Raw genomic sequence first — 24,612 nt, 5'->3', positions numbered from 1 at the left:
CAGATGAATGTGTGGCTAAAGAATTGGAATAGAGACCAGAGATTCAGAATTTTAGATCATTGGGCAGGGATGACCTGTTCAAGAGGTACAGGCTACATCTGAACTGAGGAGGACCAATGTCTTGGCCAGGTTTGCTCATGCTACAAGGGAGGGTTTAAACTAGATTGGTAGGGAGTCGGAATCCTCAACACCAGGGAGGCAAGTGTGAGCCTGAAAGCGATACAGTAATGAGAAATAGTAAAGAGACAGGTCAGGCTGGAACATGACAGAGCACAGAATGCCTGTTGGATTGAATTTCATCTGTTGCAATGCAAGAGGGCTGAGAGATTAAAGCCGATGAACTTGGGGCATGGATAGGTATGTGGGACTGGGAGATTACGGAAACGTGGCTAAGGGAGGGACAGGACTGGCAGCTTAATGTGCCAGGGTGCAGGCACTTTAGGCAGGACAGAGGTGGTGGAAGGGAGGGAGAGTTGTATTATTGATTTGAAGTGAGTATCTCCACAGTAATTAGAGTTCCAATAACTGAAGAATCATTCAGTGACGCATTGTAGATGGAGCCAAGAAATAAGTGGGATAATGTAGCATTGTATGACAGGCCCCCAGTAGTCAATGGGAATTAAAGGAACAAATATGCACAGAGATTGGGGAGACTTGCAGGAGCAATAGGGTTGTCATAGGGGATTTTAATTTTCCAAGCATAAACTGGGACTGCCAGAACGTCAAGAGCTTTGATGGGGTGAAATTTTTAAAGTGTGTTCAGGAAAGTTTCCATTAGCAGTATATAGAGGTTCCTACTCAAAGGGGTAAAATTTGACCGACTCTTGGGAAATATGGCAGGAGAGGTGACAGTGGGGGAGCACTTTGGGACTAGTGACCATAGTTCTATTAATTTTAAAATATTTATGGAGAGGGGCAAAACTGGTTTACAGATTGAAGTTCTAAATTGGAGCAAGGTGAATTTTGATGGAATTAGACAGGAGTGTGCAGTGGTTGATTGGAGTAGTTTGTTTGCAGGTAAAAGGACCTCTGCCTTTTGAAAAGTGACATAGCTGGAGTTCAAGGTTTGTATGTCCCTGTGAAAATGAAAGGCAAGGCTGACAAGAATAGGGAGCCCTGGATGACCAGAGATGTTGAGGCTTTGACTTAAAAAAAAAAGAGGTATGGCTTGGGTGCAGGCAGCTGGGATCAAGATAATCCTTTGGAGGTATATAGGTATTTTGGTGAAGAAGAAAATCAGGAGGGTGAAAAGGGGGTACGAGATGGCCTTTGCTGAGAAGATTAAGGTGAATCCAAAGAAATTCTTTAAGTACCTTTTTAAAAGAAAAAGAACAGGACCCTGCAAAGACTTATGTGGACATGTAGAAGTAGAACCACAGGAGATGGGGGAGGTCCTCAATGAATATTTGTCCTCTGTATTTACCATGAAGTATTACAGTAGAGATGGTGGATGTATGAATGTGGATAGATCTCCTGGTCGTGACAACATATGTCCAAGAACCCTGCAAGAAGTGAGAGAAGAACTTGCAGGGCCCCTGGCTAATATTTTTGCATCACAGTCTGCCACAGTTGAGGTAGACTGGAGGGTAGCAAATGTGGTGCCCTTATTCTAGAAGGGCTGCAAAAAAAACCTGGGACCTATAGTGCAATAAGCCTGACTTCTATGGTAGATAAGTTACTGGAGAAGCTTCTGAGAGAGAGGTTATGCAGGGGAAGCACAATTTTTCGAAGGACATGGACAGAGAGTATTTTGTTCGGTTAATTGAATGCTGGATAACATAGATCAGCCAAGGGACCTTGCAGTCTTGTCGGATAATCCAATATTCAGATAATCGAATGCCAGATAATTGAGGTTCCTCTGTGCGTCCATTTGGAAGTACGGTTTGATTAGGAATAGTCAGCATGGCTTTGTGTGTGGGAGATTGTGCCTCTCAAATTTGTAAGAGTTCTTTTGAAGTAGTGACCAGGAAGGTTGACGAGGGCAAGGCGGTATATGGATTTCAGTAAGGTTTGCTCTGGAACGTTAGATTGCATGACATCCAAGGTGAGCTGGCAAATTTGATACTTAAATGGCTTGATGGTAGGAAGTAGAGGGTAATATATAAATGCTTGTCAGACTGGAGGCCTGTGACCAGTGGAGTGCCACAATGATCAGTGCTGGGTCCACTACTTTTCTTCATTTTTACATATACAAATGATGTGAATGTGAATATATGCAGTATAGTTAGTAAGTTTGCAGATGACACCAAAATGAACAGTGAAGAAGGTTGCCTCAGTACAATGGGATCTTGATCAGATGGGCCAGTGGGCTGAGGAGTGACACATCGCGTTTAACTTAGATAAATGTGAGGTGGTGCATTTTGGGTAAGCAAATCTTAACGGGAGTTGTACAATTAATGGTAAGGTCCTAGGGAATGTTGGTGAGCAAAGAGACCTTGGAGTGCAGGTTCATAGCTTTCATAGTAGAAAGTGGAGACGCAAGTAGATAGGATAGTGAAGGTGTTTAGCAAGCTTTCTTTAAGTGGTTGGTGTTGAGTATAGGTGTTGGGAGGTCATGTTGCCACTGTACAGGACATTGGTTTAGCCACTTTTGGAATATTGCGGGCAATTCTGGTCTCTTTCCTATTGGAAGGATGTTGTGAAACTTGAAAGGGTTCAGGATGTTGCCAGAGGTTGCGGATTTCAGCTCTCGGGAGAGTTTGAATAGGCTGGGGCTGTTTTCCTTGGAGCATTGGAGGCTGAGGAGTGACATCATAGAGGTTATAAAATCATGAGGGGAATGGATGGGATAAATAGACCAGATTTTTTCCCTGGGGTAGGGGAGTACAGAACTAGAGGGCGTAGGTTTAGGGTGAGAGGGATAAGACATAAAAGGGACCTAAGGGACAGTGTTTTCAGAGGGTGGGTGTGTAGGGAATGGACTATCATAAGAAGTGGTGGAGGCTGGTACAATTACCATGTTTAAAAGGCATCTGGATGGTAAATGAATAGGAAGGGTTCATAGGGATATGGACCAAGTGCTGGCAAATGGGACTAATTTAGGTTAGGATATCTGGTTGGCATGGATAAGCTGGACTGAAGAGTTGTTTCCATGCCTTTCATCTGACTCTGACCTTGAAAGTGGGCTGAGAAATTACTAAAGTTGTTTATAATGGTGTGAGGTCTTGCATTTTGGAAAGCCAAATCAAGGTAGAAGTTTCATGGTGAATGATAGGTAGGGCCTTAAGGAGTGTAGTAGAACAGAGGGACCTTGGGGTTCAGATGCGCAGTTCTCTGGAAGTGGAATTATAGTTAGACTGCAACAAAGAAGGCTTTTGACACACTGGCCTTTGTCATTCAGGGCATTGAGAACGGAAGTTGGGAAGTGATGTTGCAGTTCAGGCGTTGGTGAGGTTGCGCTTGGAGTTTTATGTTCCGTTTTGGTCATTTTACTATAGGAAGGATGTTAAACTGGAAAGAGTGCAAAAGAAATTTACAAGGATGTAGCCAGGTCTTCGTGGTCTGAGTTACAGGGAGAGGTTGGACAAGCTGAGTTTTCCTTTAGAGCTTAGGAGACTGAAGGGGAATCTTAAAAATAGATAAAATCATAAGAGACATGGATAAGATAAATACACTCATTGTTTTTCCCAGGGTTGGAGAACAGAGGACCAGAGGGCTAAGATAAGAGGTTTAAGATTAGAAGGGAAAGAATAAAAGGGAACCTGAGGGGCACAGTGGGAGGTATGCACATGGACAAAGCTGCCAGTAGAAGTCGTTGATGTGGGTATATGAACAACATTTAAAGGAATTTGGACAAATACGTGAATATGAAAGGTTTAGAAGGTTATGGGTCAAGTGCAGGGAAATGGGGTTAGTGTTGATGACCATTTTGGTCAGCATGGACCAGTTTGGGCAAATGGCCTGTCTTCATGCTGTAGGACTCTGACTCTCTGAATTGAGTATCTGGCAGTATCTAAGGGGAAGGTTGCAGCCTCTACTGGAGTTCTCAAGATAATGTCCTAAAGTCAGAAGTGAAGATATTCATTGTTAATCTCATAATATTCAGTATCATTATTCCTCGTATATGAAAGCAGTGCATTTCCAAATGCAGCAAGACCTGGGCAGTATTCTGTTATGATTGACGTGATAACATTTATATGAGTGCCAGGCAATGACTACCTCCAAAAAGAGTCTAATCATCACCCCTTGATTTTCAATGGCATTACTATCACTGAATTCCCCAACACCAGCACTGGGGCTACCATTAACATGGAAGTGAACTGGGCTAGCCATATACATACTGTAGTTACAGGAGGAAGTCAGATTAGGAATCTTACTGCATGTAGCTCACAGCCTGACTTCCCAAACCCCACTATCTTTAGTGATGGAATGCACTCCATTTTGCCTTTAGGAGTGCAACTCCGAAAACGCACAAAAAGCTTGGCACCATCCAGGCCAAAGCAGCCCTCTGGACTTGCACTATGTCCATAAACATTCTCCTATAAGGCCTTTACTATCCTGACTTAACAATATCATGAATCCGTACAGTGTGGAAAGAGGCCACTTGGCCTATTGGGTTTGCACTGACTCTACAAAAAGCCTCCTATCTTTTGCCCTAATCCTGCTTTTACCATAGCCAATCCATCTAGCCTGCACAAATTTAGACAGTGGGAGGAAACCTGCGCACCTGGAAGAAACCCACACAGACATGGTGAGAGCATGCAAACTCCAAATTGTCACAAGTCCCTGACACTGAGAGACAGTAGTGTTAGCCACTGAACCAACATACTGCCTTGATGCTGTTTTTTTAACTTTGTGTAGCTGGGTCAAAATTCTGGAACTCCTTGCCTAGTAGCAATGTGGTCTACCTATACCAAATGGACTGCAGCAGTTCAAGAAGATAGCTCAGCTCACCACCACCTTAAGGGAAACTGAAGAAAGGCAATAAATACCAGCTTATCCAGCAGTGCGCACATCTCATGACCAAGTAATAAATGAACAGTTAACATTTGAAATTCGGTTTAATTATTTTCTTTTGATCCGAACTAGTGAAAAAACTTGGGGAAAATACCTCCAGTCATCAGATTTGTCTTAGTAATTGGACTTGGGTCCACACAAGAGTGCAAACACTTGATTTTTGTAAGGAAAATTCTTCCGTTGCACTAAATAAATCACTAGAGCAGGTTATTTGAGTAGATTAGGTGGTTGCTTTGCAGAACACTTGCGTTTTGTCTGCAAAAATGACTCCAATCTTCTGGCTGACCCTATCTTCTAAGTTTTCAATATCCGTATATATTCTTGACCCATCCCTTCACCTTTTTTCTTTTATCTATAATAAACACCACATAAAATTTAAGTTTTAACATAATGCAGCATCCTAAGGCACTTGAGATGAGCATTATTATACAAAGTATGACGATGAATCACATAGAGATACTTAATCAACTGAGCCAAAGTTTGATCAAAATAGTAGGTTTAAGTCTTGAAAAGAGGAAACTGAGGCATGGACGATATTGCTAATCTTGGTGCAGAGACAACTGATACTCATCTATTGATAGTTGCGCTAATTGAAATTGGGGAAGAGACATTTGGATGCAATTACTCATAACTTTGTCTCTAAAAAACAAAGTTTTGAATTTATGGACCTTCCAAAACAATTAATAATGCTCAGACTTAAATTTTACACTGACCTTGTTTTCTGGGCCTATTTGAAATAAATTGAACTTTTATTTTAATGTCTAACACAAATGGAAATAATCTGCAGTATTTGGGAGCCTCTGACATAATGGCAATGTAACTGGACTAGTAATTTAGAGGCCCAGGCTAATACTTTGGGGACGTCCCAAATCCCAGCATGCAGCTGGCGAAATTTGGGTAAACTTTTGGAATCAAAAATGAGATCAGTAATGTGCCTCATCATATGTCTGTCATATATCTTCCTCTGATGGTTTGGGTTAGGTATATGATGTCTTTTGCTTGACAGCATTGTGTTGTACTTCATGCAAAAAGATTAATGCTCACAAAAAAGTTAAATAATTGGAACAGTAAATCAACATGGTGGAGTGTTAACTTTGGTTGAAGTGATTTTTTTTTGTACATTATGAAATGCTTACATTTTAAAGTTGAAGTGTGTTAAGACAGATTGCAAGTTGAAACATCGAAATGGTAATCTATCATCCTCTTCATATGAAGGGGCAAGGAAATCCAGTACGTTATTATCATCAATTATCATAAAAATGCATCTTTTCCACTATTGTCCTTTGGGAAGGGAATCTGCCATCTTTTCCTGGTTTGGAATACCTATGATCTTAAATATGTAGTAATGTACTTTGACTGTTAACTGCCATCTTAAGTGGACTAGTAAGTCACTTAATTCAAGGAAAATTAATGATTGGCAGCAAACATCTGCATCCCATCAAAGAACACACAATAGTGTGAAATATGTTTCTTCTCCACGTTTTTGAATTGTTGTATGGAAATGTTAATACTGAAGTTCCAGTAAGGTACTTGGATCTCCAATCTTGCAAATAGTATCCAAGTTTTCACCTCTTAGATTTGGATAGGTTTTAAATTTTCAGCATGTTTGTGGTTTATACTTTCCTGACCAACTTGTTGCATTTTGTCTCTTTGAGCTGCTGTTAAACCTGTTGCTTTAGTTGCTTTGATTTTCAATTTAAGATATTTTGCTGTCCTGAGAGTTTGAGCTGAGTTATAATATATATTCTTAGACATTTTAGTCTGTAGAAAGGTTTGAGATTCATGTTGATTTTGATGCCTTTCTGCATGGGAATAGTAATTGAAGAAATCTAAAGTAGCAATATTTATTCGAATATACTATATTTGAAACTATTGGTGGAAGTATCAGTTTTTCTCAGTTGAGCCGCAGTTTTCAGTTTGTGCGTTGTTTTGAGTCCACTTCCAAGAGCAGGATAATGTATTCTCACCATGTTTGTTTGTGATCATTCATTGTTCAGATTTTTCCAAAACTCCTTCCTTTGGGGCAGTGGTCTAACAAGGCAGTTATCCAATGCATCATACGTGATCTGGTGTTTGTTAGCTCCACCAAAGATTGTAGACAACAAATTGTTGAGGAATAAAATCAAGTTGGAAAAGTCAGCAGGTTTGCCAGCATCTGTAGAGCGAATAACAAGTAGTGTTTTAAGTCCAGTAACTTTGTCAGAACAATTCTGATGAAGGATACTTGGACTCAATATTAACTCTATTTTTGTCCTTACAGATGGAGCACTTTGTTTTTGTTTCAGATTTTGAGTACCCACAGTTCTGTTTATTTTTATTTCTAAATCATTTAGGAAGGTAAGTAGATTTCCTCTTTTAGGTATGGGCCTGTCCATCATAGGATTGTAGTCTGTTGTTCTTTCCACATAATTGCTCATTCTCTCTTCCCCAAAGGTTTTTAATGTTAGCTTCAATGTTGTAGGCTATCTTGTCCAACATAATTTAAGTATGAAATTGGACAAGATGTCATAATTCTAATGGCTTTAGATCATAAGTACATTTTGAAAGTTTTCCTAAAATACACTGAACAACTTGAAAGATAAATTTTTGTTCGAAGACCGGACCAAATCATGAAAAGCAAAATAATCTGGTGGCTGGAAGTACTCGATCAGGTGGCATTTGTGCAGAGAAAAACAAAGTTAATGTTTCAGATCTGTGACCTTTCATTAATGTCTTATTAAACATGTTAAAAACATTTTAGTTATATTAAAATATAACAAAATGCTGCTATTTTTGGTTTCTTAAGTGTCTTAGAATGAAAACATGAAGTTTGATTTGCTCTGCATAGTTAAGCTTTAAAGGAAGATGAAAAGAGGGTTTACTCAAATGTTAATACTGAATCTTATTTTTATAGTGGTTATGCGTCTCAATCAGTGATCCAACAAGCAATGGATATTACTTCAAAGACAAGTGGAAAAGCCTTGTATGGTGAGTTAATAGTTAATAATTGTTTTGCAAATGCTGCTTTTAAAAGTCAGGTTTTACAGCATGGAAAGAGACCCTTCGTTCCATTTGTGTCTCTGGTCATGACACATCTATTTTAATCCTGTTTTCCAGCCCTTAGCCTGAAGCTTTGAACAAGGCATTTCAAGTGTACATCTAAAGAGTTCTTGCATATCTTGAGGGTTCCTATCTGTACCATCCTTTTCATGCAGCATTCCACATACCCACCATGCGCTGGATGAAAACCTTATTGCTTAATTTCCCCCTCAAATCCCTGCTTACCTTTAAAACTGCCTCGGATATTAACATCTCTACTAAAGTAGAAGGTTTCTCCCGAACTACCCTATCTATGCCCCTCAAACTTTTGTAGCCTGAACCACAAACAGATCACCTATCCGCTTAATGAAAAGTAACCCGAGCTTGCCTAGTTTCTTTGCGTAACTGAATTGCTCCAGTCCAGGAAACATGCTGATTAACCCATTCTACACCCTCCCTCCCCCTCAATTATAATCATGTCCTTCCTATAGTGTGGCAATCATAACTGACACGCTACTCTTGTGATGGCCTAACTAATGTTGTATACAGCTCTTCGTGCCGCTAATCAATACCTTAAGTAATAAAGGCAATTTTCTGTTGCTACCTTCAAGGATCTGTGGACACGCATACCAGAGTCCCTCTGGTTCTCTGTACTTAGTTCTTACCCTCAATGTTATAGGAAATTGGAAAGTAGATTTTCTTAGCGAGTTTTAACAAGATTTGTAACTCAGGTTGATAAGTCTGTAAGTTAGCTTGCTGAGCTTGAAGGTTTCTTTTCAGACGTTTTGTCACCATACTAGGTATCATCATCAGAGTATGTCCCGCCTCTCTCTTTATAGGTCTTGGTTTCTTAAGATGAGTATTGTCATTTCCGGTTTTTCTTTTTTTCAAGGGAAGGTAGATTTAGGACCTAGTCCATGCGTTTATTGATGGAGTTCTGGTTAGAATGCCATGCCTGTAAGAATTCTCGTGCGTGTAAGTGCTTCGCCTGTCCTAAACTGTGTGTTGTCCCTGTCAAAGTGATGTCCTCCTTGTATGGATGGAAACTACTTAGTGGATTGTGTATTTTGGTGGCCAGTTGGTGTTCATGTATCCTGGTGGCAAGTTTCCTGCTACTTTGCCTGGTGTAGTTTGTTTTTACAATGCTTGCATGGTATCTTGTAAATAGTTTTGCTGGTGGTATATAATGCATCCTTTAGGTTCATAAGTTGCTGTTTGTGTGTGTTGGTAGATTTGTGGGCTACCATGATGCTAAGGGGTCTGAGTAGTCTGGAAGTCATTTCTGATATGCCTTTGATGTAAGGTAATGTGGCTATAGTTTTTGGTTGTGTTGTCTGCTTGTTTGGGTTTGTTTCTGAAGAATCGACGGATTGTGTTTATTGAACAGAATCTCATCTTTTCTAACAGGGTTCTCTCTCTCAATTTATGATTGATCATTATTCCTGATCTTGCCTCTTTTTCTATTGCTGGATTCAAAAAGAAAAAGCTTTCTGGGCTTTTTATTCCATTTTAACAAAATAATGGACCAAATTTTGCTTTTGCTGGACATCCTCCAGGATTTGATGGTAGCTGTTAAGAAAATAGCATCTGGATGAATAGGGAAAACGACTATACCTTCTTAACCAATCATTAAAGGATTGAGAACTGAATGGTGGAAGAACCAAGAAGGAAGTGTAAATTAGAATGGGTGCACTTATCGACAGATTAGGAATGTACAAACAAAGTAAGGTTGGATTATGTGATGAAAACTACAAATAATAAGTTGTATGAAGGTAAAATTTTCGTGCTTTGCCTAGATGTTCAATTTTGAAGGAGTGAAAACTGACAGTCGTTGCTGACCATGTGTTTATCTGTTAAGGGGAGATTCTAACTAGGGTATAGTTTGAACAATGTGGTATCTCCCTTTTAAGATAGAGAAACAGATTTTTGTTTTGAGGATATTGATCTATGGAATTCTTTGCTTTAGCAGTGGAAGCTAAGTCATTGAATATTTTTAAAGACTGAGTGAGATTGTTAATTGACAAAGACATCAGTATAGGGATAGATGGGAAATGATCTCTTCAAATGATGATGCAGCGCAGGCGGCTGAATATCTTACCACCACTTCTCATACTTCGTAGTTCACAATTTTCAGTACCAGAAACATGGATAAGCATTAATTGAATTAAAATTGCTGCACCTGTGAGACAGGTCGCTTACTTGCGGAACGCTTCAGAGAACACCTCTGGGCCGCCCGAACCAACCAACCCAATCACCCCGTGGCTCAACACTTTAACTCCCCCTCCCACTCCACCGAGGACATGCAGGTCCTTGGACTCCTCCACCGGCAGAACACAACTACACGACGGCTGGAGGAGGAGCGCCTCATCTTCCGCCTGGGAACCCTCCAACCACAAGGTATGAATTCAGATTTCTCCAGCTTCCTCATTTCCCCTCCCCCCACCTTGTCTCAGTCGGTTCCCTCAACTCAGCACCGCCCTCCTAACCTGCAATCCTCTTCCTGACCTCTCCGCCCCCACCCCACTCCGGCCTATCACCCTCACCTTGACCTCCTTCCACCTATCCCACCTCCATCGCCCCTCCCCCTAGTCCCTCCTCCCTACCTTTTATCTCAGCCGGCTTGGCTCTCTCTCTCTCATTCCTGATGAAGGGCTTATGCTCGAAACGTCGAATTCTCTATTCCTGAGATGCTGCCTAACCTGCTGTGCTTTGACCAGCAACACATTTGCAGCTGTGATCTCCAGCATCTGCAGACCTCATTTTTTACTCGAAGATTTTAACCTACTGCGAATCCTCTTACAAGGATGCCTTCCTTGAAGAAGCTCTCTTCCTCCCTCTACAAGGATTTCAGTGAGTCCCTCTCTCACTGCACCCCCCAGGTCATCTCCTCTGCACAGAAGCTCTTCAGCCACGTTCTCAAACAGACCCGTTACCACAGCCACATCTCCTTCCTCAGCACCTGCCTAAGGAACCGACTGATCCCACACGGACTCCGAACTACATTCCAACCAACAAAATTTGGACCCAACCAGGACAACCTGTACCTACAACAAATCCGAAGCCTCCAGCAACAGACCTCCCTCCGGATCCTCCGCTCCACCCTTGCAGCCATGCGTCGCCACTTACACTCCCTGCAATCAGCCCTACCCCAGCTCAGGACAGCACTCTCACAGACCTGCAAAGGACCCCTGCTGTTCTTCATCTACAGAAGAATCCACAAACTCAACAAACAGTTCTTCCTAGCCCTATCAGAGATTAAAGACAGTAAGTACCAAAAACTTTCATGTACTTACCCCCACACTCGTGGCCCCTCAACTATTCCAGAATCTTCCACAGGCCTGTCGGACGCCATTACACATGTGGCCTCCACAGCGCCCGCGGCACCAAAGGCCGCCGCCGACCGTGACGTCACTTCCGCCCCCACCGACCTCGGAGCCCCCGCGATCGTCGCCCCTACAACTGCCCCGGTGACCACCACACACACAACCGCTTCCACAATCGCCGACGGACCCGCGACCCACGCGGCCACCGGGAATGACCACCACTCCTCCGTCGCCGCAACCATTTCCGCCCCTCCGGTTGCCGTCGACGCAGCCACTTCCGCCCCCACTGACATCACTAACCTGCAGGAGCACAAATCCTCAGGTTTCCCCGCCCCCACGCCGTCTTTCGTCACTACGCATAACCCCGCCCATAACCCCGCCCCCACGCCATCTCCCGTCGCTTCACGTAACCCCGCCCCCACGCTTATTTCCGTCACGACGCATGACCCCGCCCCCACGTCGAGCAACGTCACCACGTCTAACTCCGCCCCTACTTCGATCTCTGTCCCCGCCCCTAACCCCGCCCCCAGCTCCAGCTCCAGCTCCAGTCCCACACCAGGTCCTAGCTCCCAGCCTTGCCGGATTTTCACCATCCCTCCAGATCTCCCCCTCTCTGAGGATGAAAGATCAGTCCTCAGCAGGGGCCTCACCTTCGTTCCCCTACGCCCTCGGATTAATGAGTTCAACACGCGGCGAGATATTGAACAATTCTTCCGCCGCCTTCGCCTCCGTGCCTACTTTCACAACCAAGACTCCCGCCCACCCTCTGACGACCCCTTCTCCCGCCTCCAACACACCCCATCCACCTGGACACCCCGTGCAGGCCTCCTACCCGCCCTCGACCTCCTTTATAGCCAACTGCCGCCGTGACATCAACCGACTCAACCTGTCCACCCCTCTCACCCACTCCAACCTCTCACCCTCAGAACGTGCAGCCCTCCACTCCCTCCGCTCCAATCCCAACCTCACCATCAAACCCGCAGACAAGGGAGGCGCGGTGGTAGTTTGGCGCACTAACCTGTACACCGCTGAAGCCAAACGCCAGCTCGCGGACGCCTCCTCTTATCGCCCCCTTGACCACGACCCCACCTCCCACCACCAAACCATCATCTCCCAGACCATCCAGGACCTCATCACCTCAGGGGATCTCCCATCCACCGCCTCCAACCTCATAGTCCCACAACCCCGCACCGCCCGTTTCTACCTCCTGCCCAAAATCCACAAACCTGCCTGCCCCGGCCGACCCATTGTCTCAGCCTGCTCCTGCCCCACCGAACTCATCTCCCAATACCTCGACACGGTCCTGTCCCCTTTAGTCCAAGAACTCCCCACCTACGTTCGGGACACCACCCACGCCCTCCACCTCCTCCAGGATTTTCGCTTCCCCGGTCCCCAACGCCTTATTTTCACTATGGACATCCAGTCCCTGTACACCTCCATCCCCCATCACGAAGGACTCAAAGCCCTCCGCTTCTTCCTTTCCCGCCGCACTAACCAGTACCCTTCCACTGACACCCTCCTTCGACTGACTGAACTGGTCCTCACCCTGAATAACTTCTCTTTTCAATCCTCCCACTTCCTCCAAACTAAAGGAGTTGCCATGGGCACCCGCATGGGCCCCAGCTATGCCTGCCTCTTCGTAGGATATGTGGAACAGTCCATCTTCCGCAACTACACTGGCACCACCCCCCACCTTTTCCTCCGCTACATCGATGACTGTATCGGCGCTGCCTCGTGCTCCCACGAGGAGGTTGAACAGTTCATCAACTTTACTAACACCTTCCATCCCGACCTGAAATTCACCTGGACTGTCTCAGACTCCTCCCTCCCCTTCCTAGACCTTTCCATTTCTATCTCGGGCGACCGACTCAACACAGACATCTATTATAAACCGACTGACTCCCACAGCTACCTGGACTACACCTCCTCCCACCCTGCCCCCTGTAAAAACGCCATCCCATATTCCCAATTCCTTCGTCTCCGCCGCATCTGCTCCCAGGAGGACCAATTCCAACACCGCACAACCCAGATGGCCTCCTTCTTCAAGGACCGCAGATTCCCCCCAGACGTGATCGACGATGCCCTCCACCGCATCTCCTCCACTTCCCGCTCCTCCGCCCTTGAGCCCCGCTCCTCCAACCGCCACCAAGACAGAACCCCACTGGTTCTCACCTACCACCCCACCAACCTGCGCATACAACGTATTATCCGCCGCCATTTCCGCCACCTCCAAACGGACCCCACCACCAAGGATATATTTCCCTCCCCTCCCCTATCAGCGTTCCGCAAGGACCACTCCCTTCGTGACTCCCTTGTCAGATCCACACCCCCCACCAACCCAACCTCCACCCCCGGCACCTTCCCCTACAACCACAGGAAATGTAAAACTTGCGCCCACACCTCCACACTCACTTCCCTCCAAGGCCCCAAGGGATCCTTCCATATCCGCCACAAGTTCACCTGTACCTCCACACACATCATCTATTGCATCCGCTGCACCCGATGTGGCCTCCTCTATATTGGTGAGACAGGCCGCTTACTTGCGGAACGCTTCAGAGAACACCTCTGGGCCGCCCGAACCAACCAACCCAATCACCCCGTGGCTCAACACTTTAACTCCCCCTCCCACTCCACCGAGGACATGCAGGTCCTTGGACTCCTCCACCGGCAGAACACAACTACACGACGGCTGGAGGAGGAGCGCCTCATCTTCCGCCTGGGAACCCTCCAACCACAAGGTATGAATTCAGATTTCTCCAGCTTCCTCATTTCCCCTCCCCCCACCTTGTCTCAGTCGGTTCCCTCAACTCAGCACCGCCCTCCTAACCTGCAATCCTCTTCCTGACCTCTCCGCCCCCACCCCACTCCGGCCTATCACCCTCACCTTGACCTCCTTCCACCTATCCCACCTCCATCGCCCCTCCCCCTAGTCCCTCCTCCCTACCTTTTATCTCAGCCGGCTTGGCTCTCTCTCTCTTATTCCTGATGAAGGGCTTATGCTCGAAACGTCGAATTCTCTATTCCTGAGATGCTGCCTGGCCTGCTGTGCTTTGACCAGCAACACATTTGCACCTGTGAGATTCCCAATATTACTATATCTCCCTTAAATTTGCATTTCTTAATCTGAACACTACCAGTCATAACTAGTAGCGTCAGAATATTGTAAATCATGCTTAAGTGTGACTGTATAACTGGCTTTATTTTTATGATACATTGCTAAAATTGACTCTAATGGTTTCATGCTCAGATTGCAGTTTGGTTGTTTCCAGCTTGGTTTAATTAAGCAAGTTTTAAAACTGTGCTCATACATTTTTGCATACCTGTTTCTTTTACTCCCTCGGTTTTCTTTCTCTCTCTCCTTTTAACCAGGTTGTGTTTTTAAATAGTAAATGTTATTGTGTAGGTTAAAACCCCTAAAGTAAACTCTGCTCAATGTTTCAGTACCAATTCTTAGAAGTGTGGTCAAGACTGCTGTAACTGGTGTCTTATTAAGCTTATCACGAGATGAGAGTCGCAACATACCCATGCTGACTGGATATCCTAAACTAATCTAGTTCCATTTGCCAGCATTTGGCCCATTTCCCTCTCAAACACTACTTATTCATTTACCCATCCAGATATCTTTTAAATGTTGTAATTGTATCAGGGTTTGCAACAAGGATCGGTGCTGGATCCACTGCTTTTGATCATTTACATAAATGATTTGGATGTGAACATAGGTATGGTTAGCAAGCTTGCACATGGCACCATGTTGCATAAATTACAGGAATTGCTACAGACGTCATCCATTTTGTTTTTTTACATCTGATAGACTTTCAATACAACTAATATGGGGTTGTTGACTGCTCTCAGCAATTTAAACCTAGTCAATTAATCTGTAACCATTCCTGGTTGTGACAGGAGAAACCTCTAGAGAGCTTTGGGTATTGTAAGTTCAAAGTCACTTCTTCCTCTGAGACATGCTGCATTTAAACACTTGGATGTCTTAAGTTGCTCATATACAGACTTAAAGATATTCAAGGAGAACTAAGAGTTGCAAGTAAATTTCTTAACAGCAAACATGTGTCAATTTGTGTTGGAAGATTGTTGTTTTGAAGCAGTCACCTTTGCAGCATTAGGAGTTTCACAGTCAAAGTTCTGTTTGAGTGTAGTCCCTGACATACATGCCATCCCTGTTGAGTACTTGATAGCTACTGGATACTGACCATTTTCTGTTAACCCTATCTTTGATTATAAAGATGTCGCTGGATAGATATTTTGGGCTGTTCAAGCGTTTTTGCTGGCAGTTCCTGTCGGTCTATTTTACCTCCTTTCATTCCATAGCCTAGAATTCCTGCCACTTGCCAGCTTTCTGAACTGGACATGGGATTATTTTCTTTTGGGCTTAAACATAACCCAATTTAGTAATGAATTGAAGTTGCTTATTCTCATTCTGTTTTTAATGTAGAAATCTGCACCCATCCTGTTTAGCTCAATGTCTTAGAAATACCTGACTTATTCCAGCACTTGGATTTTGGTTTAGTTCCCAGATTCATGGTTGTCCATCCATACTTATAAATCATCCAGTGCACATGCCAAATGGAATCATCCTGAATTTTTATTGCTTGCTTTTGAGAACCAGTTATAGGGGACAAATTGCATTTGCTTGAGCATATAATAAGAAAGGGTGAGAATTGCAAGTCTAATCTCAACTAAAGCCTTAAAACCCAAGATGTACATTGGAGGAATTCAGAACTTTATGCAGCAAGGAAAATAGGTTAGTGAGAACAATGTATAAGTCTGAAAGTACATCATTTAGTTGAATCAAGTATGATTCAACAAATGTCATGCCGTTTTTACATCCAGTAATATTTTCTACATTATTTCTGAAAATTTGTCCTAATGAGGTGAAATTTTAGTAAAAGATCTGAACATATTTAAATATGCATGAACTATTTATTTTATTAGGCTGGTTATTCAAGTAAAACATTCACAAAAGCAAAGCTGAGTTAGAGAGATATGCAAATTCTATTTTTGGGAAATTAGTAATCTATCGAACAAGAGTAATTAATTGTTTTCGGTACTCATGCTGATTAACTGGGATCTTGCAATTTTTTTTGAGTGTTGGGGAGTTCTAGTGAACACAACTGAACTTCGTCTGAAGTTTGATTTTAACCTGTGAGAAATCAATTCTGACAAGCTGTGAAGGACCCTTGGATAATGGGTGTGGTGCCGTAATTCATGAAATCATTTCAGATTCAGGAAGGAATAAATCAGTCAGGATTTCCATTCTTGGTGCTCTAGAAACTTCTAGTGTTGCACGCACACTTAGAAGTTACAACAGTAAGTCATTCACAATAAACATACTTGCAAGGATGAATGTCCCCAATATCCCTAATATGATGTCCCTTGTGTTTGAAAATATGGTAACATTTTTAAGGCTTCTTGGTAAATAATGGTGAAATGTGGAATTGAGTTAGAAGAAGGAGAGTACAAAATACTAAAGCGATGGGGAGAAAACTGAAACAAATCCAACAATTCAAATGAAGTACAAAATATTGTCGTTAAATTCCTCAGTACCTACTGTTGCTTTCTTTTTTTTAAAAAAAAACATGATAAGAATTGGTCATTTAATGAGGTACATTTCTATTAAATATTTACGTTGTGTTTTGCTAAAAAAATTCTCAATGTTACCCAACTTTTGAGAGGCAAAACCCTTTACCGATGTAGGAAACAGAAATTTATTTTGGAAATTTTCAAGTTCTGGTATAAGATTTGTAGAGAAAAATAGGTTGAGATAGAACAATTCTGTAAGTTTGTGGGTAAGCTTCGGTAAATGAGGTAAGTTTTTACTGGAATGTTTTGAGACTAGACTTTGCTGTTGTATTGCTGCAAGTTCCATTAATAATATTCATAATAAACCCCAAATTAGCTTCACCTCTGTCCTCTACAGATATGCTTCAAATCTATCTTGGGCTGCATGTGCAGCTAGCCAGCTCTCAGAGCATTGTTGGAACCAGGATACATAAGTCTTTTATATTTAATATATTACTTGTCATTTCACAGTGAGGCAGAAGATATTTTGCAGTGATGGATGGGGTTGAGGAAAGATAGACTTTAATAAACTTAAAAGCTCACATTTAATATTTGAACAGTGAACTTGTACGAAATGGATCATTTCGATTTCATCTGCAAATTCTCAAGATAGAATTTCCAGGTTCTCAATTTTGCAGGTACCTAGTTGGTGTTGATGAAGGTACATTGATTCAATTTCTACCACTTTCCCTTTTGAGAATTTTGTGGACGGAGTCCTGAGAGATGGTAGCACTGCAAAGCTTGGGGTAGGGGTGGGGGGGGAGGAGGTGGTGTTTGGTGTACAATTTTAAATATTGTGTATCTCCATAATTTGGGGTTGAGCCAACCTGAGAGGACAGTTGGGTTGCAAAAACAGTGACCGGGATTAGAGGACCAAATGTGGATTGACATCTCTAAGATCTTAATGGTTCAGTCAGTGTTTGTAATAAAGACCCCCTGCAACCTTCACATCTGAAAAATCTCAGCACCCATTTAAATTCTTGCTGTCAGTTAAAAGATGTAAAAATTGTTGTGTTGCATTAACATAGGGGCAACATGCTACTAAAGGCCAGTGCTCCACAAGGAAAGAAAATGCCTTTTAAGGTTATTGATGGAATTTCATGTTTTTTAGTTGCAAGTGTCATTGCTATTTCTGGTATTTGAGATTTTGCTCCAGAGAGAGAAATATTTCCTCCTTGCATAAAATTAAGAGGGCGACTGCATAATTATCTTGTCGAAGCTCTTCTCTGCTTTACTGCATAAATTGTGGTTGCTAGGCAAGATTAGTCATAGATTCCTAGTTACACAGCACGGAAACAGACCCTTTGGTCCAACTTGTCTGCTCCAACTAGGTATCTTAAACTGATCTAATCCCATTTGCCAGCATTTGGCCCATATCCCCCTCGATCCTTCCTATTCGCGTAACCATCCAGATGCTGTAATTGTAAATGTTGTAATTGTAGCAGCCTCCTCACGTCTGGCAGCTCATTCCAACATGCACCACCATCTGCATGAAAAACCTTCAGGTTACTTTTAAAACCCCCCTGCCCTCGTCACCTTCAACCTATGCCCTCTAGTTTTGGACACTGCCACCCTGGGAAAAGACCTTGGCTGCTCACCCTATCCATGCTCATCACGGTTTTACAAACTTCTATAGGGTCACCCCCCAGCTTCCAATGTTCCAGGGGTGAAAAGCCCCAGTTGTTTCAGCCTCCCTCGAGTTCAAACCCTCCAATCCAGTCAAGCATTTCTTTTTGTACTCTTGTACAAAAGATTGGTCGAAGGTCATCACGTTTATATCTTTTTACCAGGAGATCATATTGTGAACTTCAGTTTTGTATATACTGTTTTTACTGTGCTTGCAAGAAATTAAAAAGCCCTGCTTTTTTCGCATTTATGGTTTGAACATTAGTATTGAAATTCTGTTGACACGAAATGCCCAAGTACAAGAACCAGATGCACTAGTAAGTTGCAGTTATTGAAGTTATCACACTGACCTGTATTTTAATAAAATTTAGTTGTCACACTTTGACATATCTAATATAATTATTCTACTTTGAGGCAGTAAATTGTCATTGAGCTTGTTGGCTTCATAGGGGTGTGGTGGGTTGATTTTTTTTTTAAACAATATTAAGTCAAGAACAGTCAACAATGATAAAGCTGGCAATAACTGATCAGTCAGCATTCACTTTATAATAGCATAGATAATATCAGTTTTAAAAGCAGTTAAATATTTTGAAAATATTCCATTCATTATTTATGGAATGGTCTGGATTTTATCAGCAGTAGCCACTTATCTCAAACAGCTGCCTCTTAAGATTTTAGTGGTAGTGTTGATTTATTTTCTCTATTCTATAATTTTAAAATTGCTGCATCTAAAGGAGGATGGTGGCATTTAGTAACAGTGAGGCTAGTAATGCACCTAGAACAAATCGAGAGCTTTCCAACAACAAATTAGGAAGTAAAAAGCACAGATTCTAATTCATTTTAAATTTTACACAAGGTTAAATAAACACGATTGTATATTTGTAAGGAAAAAGCTGAAGTTTTTGCTTTAAAAATCAGTTTTGAAATTGAAAGAATGCTGCTGTGCATGGAAAGAAGAGGCTGTTCAGTGGTAATGAGTTAATGTGCTGAAGAACTCAGTTATGTCTCATTGAGTTTAGTTTTCAGTGGCTTTTACAACAAAAATGATTACTGAGATTAGAGGCCTCATCCACTTAACTGTGGAAAAACACTGAAATCATGCAGCAACTCCTGTTTAGCTGCGCTTTTGTGGATGTGCAGTAGTAATTGTGAGCGCTGCAGTTTGCTGTCACTATGATTACATATTATGGAGAAGTATTTTCTTGTAATAAAACCTGGTGAAGTCTCAAAAAGCCTTTTTACAGCAAATATGGTTATATGCCTCTCTGCCTGCCTCTCTGCCTGCCTGTCCCTCTGCTGCCAGTTTGAGACTCCATGTAAACAGTGATCCAGTTGAAGTCATGGAAGTGATTTTTTTTACTCTTTTTAGCTTTAGCCATTTGATGTTTGGCAGATCAAACATTTGTGTGTTTCTGCAAAATTTAATACTTTTATTTTGTAAACAGCTTAGGTTTTATATATGTGGAATCATTTTAAAAAACAAATTGCTGTATAATTGGAGTGAAGCCCTTTGAGTTTATTTTGAAAATATTGATACATTTAACTTCCTTTCTCCCATAATTGTACTAACATTGAAAAAGTGCCAGTGTATTTCAAAGGTAATGTATTTCTTTTTTAAAATTTCTATGATCATTATCAATGCAGCTTAATTTCAGTATGATCTTTTGTTGAACTCAGCATTTTGCTTCCCTTGTTTGTCTTAGGAGCTGATGGGGTGTACTTCTTACATTCTTCAAAGCATAAAAAGAAAGGTAGAAACAAAACCAAGATGGCTTGTGTTTTGTATTGTGTGAATTTTCCTTCTGCTCCATTAAAACCAAAAATATTAATTGCTGTACACATGTTATCCTATTGAAAATACCTTACTACAGTATGCTTAAAATCTTGTTCACCAATAAGTGTGATCAGTAGCTTGGGTGCTGACTTTCAAATGGGTCTACAAGTTGAAATGGATCACTGAAGTTAGTTGAAAATAGCATCTGTATCAACAATAAAACTACAAATGTGTTATACGCGTTGTGCTTCAACTCTGTGTCAAATTAACGATTAAAATCGGACTTTGTTAAATGTGATAGTGTTGGCAGTGCTGAAAATGTGTTGCTAGAAAAGCGCAGCAGGTCAGGCAGCGTCCAAGGAACAGGAAATTCGACGTTTCGGGCATAAGCCCTTCATCAGGAAGGCTTATGCCCGAAACGTCGAATTTCCTGTTCCTTGGATGCTGCCTGACCTGCTGCGCTTTTCCAGCAACACATTTTCAGCTCTGATCTTCAGCATCTGCAGACCTCACTTTCTCCTCGATAGTGTTGGCAGTGCCAATTGCCCTCAATTTCAAGACCTTACAGTGCCAATGACGTCTGCTAAATGCTGCTTCCCTGATAAGAATCTGAGATTGTCAGGCTGTTTACAAATGCAGATTGCATTTGTTACTCAGATGAGCTTACAACTTGATTTGTGCTACCATGAAGCTTGCATATCTCTATCCAGATGCTCCTGGTAATTCCTTCTGAGAGACCAAAGATCTGGAGGTTTATTTGAGTACAAGGAGTGGAACATTGGAACAAGAGTCGGTTCTTAAGCCCTTCAAGCCTGTTTTTCCCCGTTAAATGAGATCATGGCTGATCTGTGGCCGAACTCCATTTACTTGGTTTTGGTCCATATTTCTCAATATCTTAACACAAAAAATTATTTCTCGGATATAAATTCACAGTTCATCCTGCATCCACTGCTGTTTGTAGAAGTGTGTACCAAATATCTATCCTTAGATGTGAGGAAGCAATTTTACACTCTATATAGTGAACAGTCTGTCCCTAATTTTCAGATTATGTCCCCTAGTTCTGAAATCCCCAACCGGTGGAAATAGTTTATCTATTCTATTTTTTTCCTGTTCATATCTGTGAAGATTTCAACCAGATCCCACCTTAACCTTCTAAAGTCTAGAGAAACCAGTTCTAGTTTGTATAATCTCCCCATATAACTTAATTCCTGAAGTCCAGCTATCAGTGTTACACTCCCTCCATGCCCTTTATCTTTCCTAAAGCGAGGTGTCAGGATTTGCACACTCCAAGTGAGGCCTAACCAAGGCTTTGTATAATTGCAACTTCAGGTAAACTGTAACTCCCCTATGTCTCTGACCATCAACTGTGTTTAAACACCTATAAATTACCCTGATCTATCTGTTTTTGGTCATGGTGTCATACACATAGAGATGTGCAGCATGGAAACAGACCCTTTGGTTCAACCCGTCCATGCCGACCAGATATCCCAACCCAATCCAGTCCCACCTGCCAGCACCTGGCCCACATCCCTCCAAACCCTTCCTATTCATATATCCATCCAAATGCCTCTACAATGTTGCAATTGTACCAGCCTCCACCATTTCCTCTGGCAGCTCATTCCATACCTGTACCACCCTCTATGTGGAAAAAATTGCCCCTTAGGTCTCTTGTATATTTTTCCCCTCTCACCCTAAACCTATGCCCTCTAGTTCTGGACTCCCCGACCCCAGGGAAAAGACTTTGCCAATTTACCCTATTCATGCCCCTCATAATTTTGTAAATCTCTATAAGGTCACCTCTCTGCCTCTGACGCTCCAGGGAAAACAGCCCCAGCCTCTCCCTATAGCTGAAATCCTCCAACCCTGGCAACATCCTTGTAAATCTTTTCTGAATCCTTTCAAGTTTCACAACATCTTTCCGATAGGAAGGAGACGAGATTTGCATGCAATATTCCAACAGTGGTCTAACCAATGTTCTGTACAGCCGCAACATGACCTCCCAACTCCTGTACTCAATACTCTGACCAATAAAAGAAAGCATACCAAACCCGCCTTCACTATCCTATCTACCTGCGACTCCACTTTCGAGGAGCTATGACCCTGCACTCCAAGGTCTCTTCAAAATGGATAACCTGATGTTTGCTTAAATTGAGATTCATCTACCACAGTTGTGCCCTTTCACTTAAGCTATCGATATCTCTTTTGTAATTTTATGCTATCATGCACGCTGTACATTGTTGCCTAACTTTGTGTGATCAGCAAACTTCTGATGTCATTATCTAAGTCATAATAAATAATATGAATAATTTGAGGCCCTAGCACAGATCCTTGTAGGATACCACTGGTCGCATCCTGCCAGTTTGTGTACTGACCCATTATCCCTTCTTTCTGTCATCTGCCACTCGGTTTACCAGTGATATCAGTAATTTCTCCTCCGTTTCATGGGCTTGTCCTTTAATTAACAGTTTGTTCTGTGGGACTTTATAAAATGTTGCTGCAAGTCCATATAAATAACATCCATAGACATTCCCTTGTCTACCATAGTCACTGCTGCAAAAAATTGAGGTTTGTCAGGCATGAGCTATTTGTCATGAATCCATGTTGGCTGTCCTGGTTAACTGAAAAGTTTCTTTATTATCGACTCCAACAATTTCCCCATCACAGATGATAAGCCACCTGATCTGTAATACCTTGATTTTCCTCTTTTTCACATTTACAAAGTTAGTGATGTGCAATTTTCCAATTCAGAGGAATAACTCTTGTATCTTGTGAATTCTGAAAGATTAGTGCCTACAGTGTGCTCCTCTACTACCGTTAATACCCTTAGATGGAAACTGTCAGGTCCTGGGGAATTTGTCACTCAATTTATTTATTTCCTCATTACTGATATGGTTATTTTATTCAGTCCCTGTCTCTGATCCACTATTAATTTCATTGGGCCTTCTGGTAAGTTGTCCTCTTTTTACTGTAAAAACTGAAGTAAAGTAATTGTTCAGCATGATTGAGAGTATCCCCACTTTGTCTTTCATGGGCCAGCATTGCCCCTGACTACCTGCTATCTCTTTATTTAACTATAAAATAGGATTGGAATGCCATGGGTTTACTGGGACTTTGTGCTCATGGAGATCAGCTGGATAAATATTGGTGTGCAGAAGGCATGGTTAGAATGCAATAGCTTGGGAGCTCAAGTATCACCCTTGCACTATTGCCCAACTCGAGATCACAACCAAAACTGTACAAATGGAGCTTCAGAATTTTGTCCATCTGCATTGTTCATCTGCATGCTTGATAAATTTGACTCTTGGGGTCACTGGAATGTTTATTCCTAAATATTCCCAAGTTAGTGGTTCTAGGTTTTTAACATGACTATGATTTTTGTTTATTGCATTGAATGATGCTGCTTCTGATCAACTGTTAAATGAAATGCAATCCATGGCTTTGATTAAAGTGTCCAAGTCTGCTGAAATGTGGAAGTTTAAAGTGCTGTTCTGTGTGTCTTTGCTGACTCTCCTTAGAAATATGAAGTGCTCCGTCTATTTGGATTTTGCTGTTTGTTCTTTAAAATAGAACAATAATTATTTAACAGCAACTGTAAAAATCCTCTGTGCAGTTTTATTCAGTACTTCACGATTGCCAAGTTAGCTTTACAAGAAATCCCACTCTGATTACAATTGAAAGAAAAACCTATCTGGCTGATTTCTATAAACTGACTGCTGAACATTTTCTCATGTTCCTAAATATAGGTATTTGGATAATGTTTCAGGACATGCATTTTTATTGGCAGCAGTTTTATTCCAGTGCTGTTTTGTCATGTGAAAGTATTCTCTATACCATATAAGGTAAAGAAGTAAATTTACTTCTATAATGAAGCAGTTATGTTTGTCCCATTTCAAGCAGTGTTGCTGAAATGACTGAATAGCCCTTTTTACACACTCAAACTTTTATTGATGCAAAATGATCATTCGTGGAATGTAGTTTTGCATTTTAGTGATTAATTTGCTTTTACTGCAGATTTCTCTTAAGAGTTTCTGCTGTGGATTTTTTTTTTAAATTAAGATCATAATGGGGACCATAGTTTGAAAGTTTAAAATAAATTATTTGCATTCCTAGAGTTCATCTGATTTGTGAACATTTCAAGGCTTCTGACTAGAACCCGAGATTTCTCCCTGGATTACTTTGTGGCTCATTTTTATCCCATTTCGTTGATGGCTCAACAACTGTTGCAAAGTATGAACATTTAAAATGGAGGCCTCTTAATGTTTTACTCGTGGAAGCTTTCTCTCAGTTAAAGCTGTTTGTGAAGAGCTGTTGTATGTTCTTACTATTAATTCTAACCTGCTA

The 24,612-nt window shown here is 41.9% G+C and overlaps 1 protein-coding gene across 8 annotated transcripts in view; it reads left to right on the top strand.

Moving 5' to 3' along the window:
* Positions 1–24,612, top strand: part of eps8a (epidermal growth factor receptor pathway substrate 8a) — a 193,895-nt gene that overhangs the window by 89,841 nt on the left and 79,442 nt on the right. For 7 of the 8 annotated variants that reach the window (XM_060843210.1, XM_060843211.1, XM_060843212.1 and 4 more), the window contains one exon: positions 7,850–7,923. In XM_060843210.1, coding sequence (XP_060699193.1) covers positions 7,884–7,923 — 40 coding nt within the window. In that variant the 5' untranslated portion in view covers positions 7,850–7,883. Of the gene's footprint in view, positions 1–7,849; positions 7,924–24,464; positions 24,499–24,612 lie in introns of those variants that run through there. The other variant, XM_060843214.1, reaches the window with a different exon arrangement.

This window comes from Hemiscyllium ocellatum, chromosome 23, assembly GCF_020745735.1.
Source record: "Hemiscyllium ocellatum isolate sHemOce1 chromosome 23, sHemOce1.pat.X.cur, whole genome shotgun sequence".
Classification (NCBI taxonomy): Eukaryota; Metazoa; Chordata; class Chondrichthyes; order Orectolobiformes; family Hemiscylliidae; genus Hemiscyllium; species Hemiscyllium ocellatum.
This window is presented reverse-complemented; position numbering and strand designations above follow the sequence as displayed.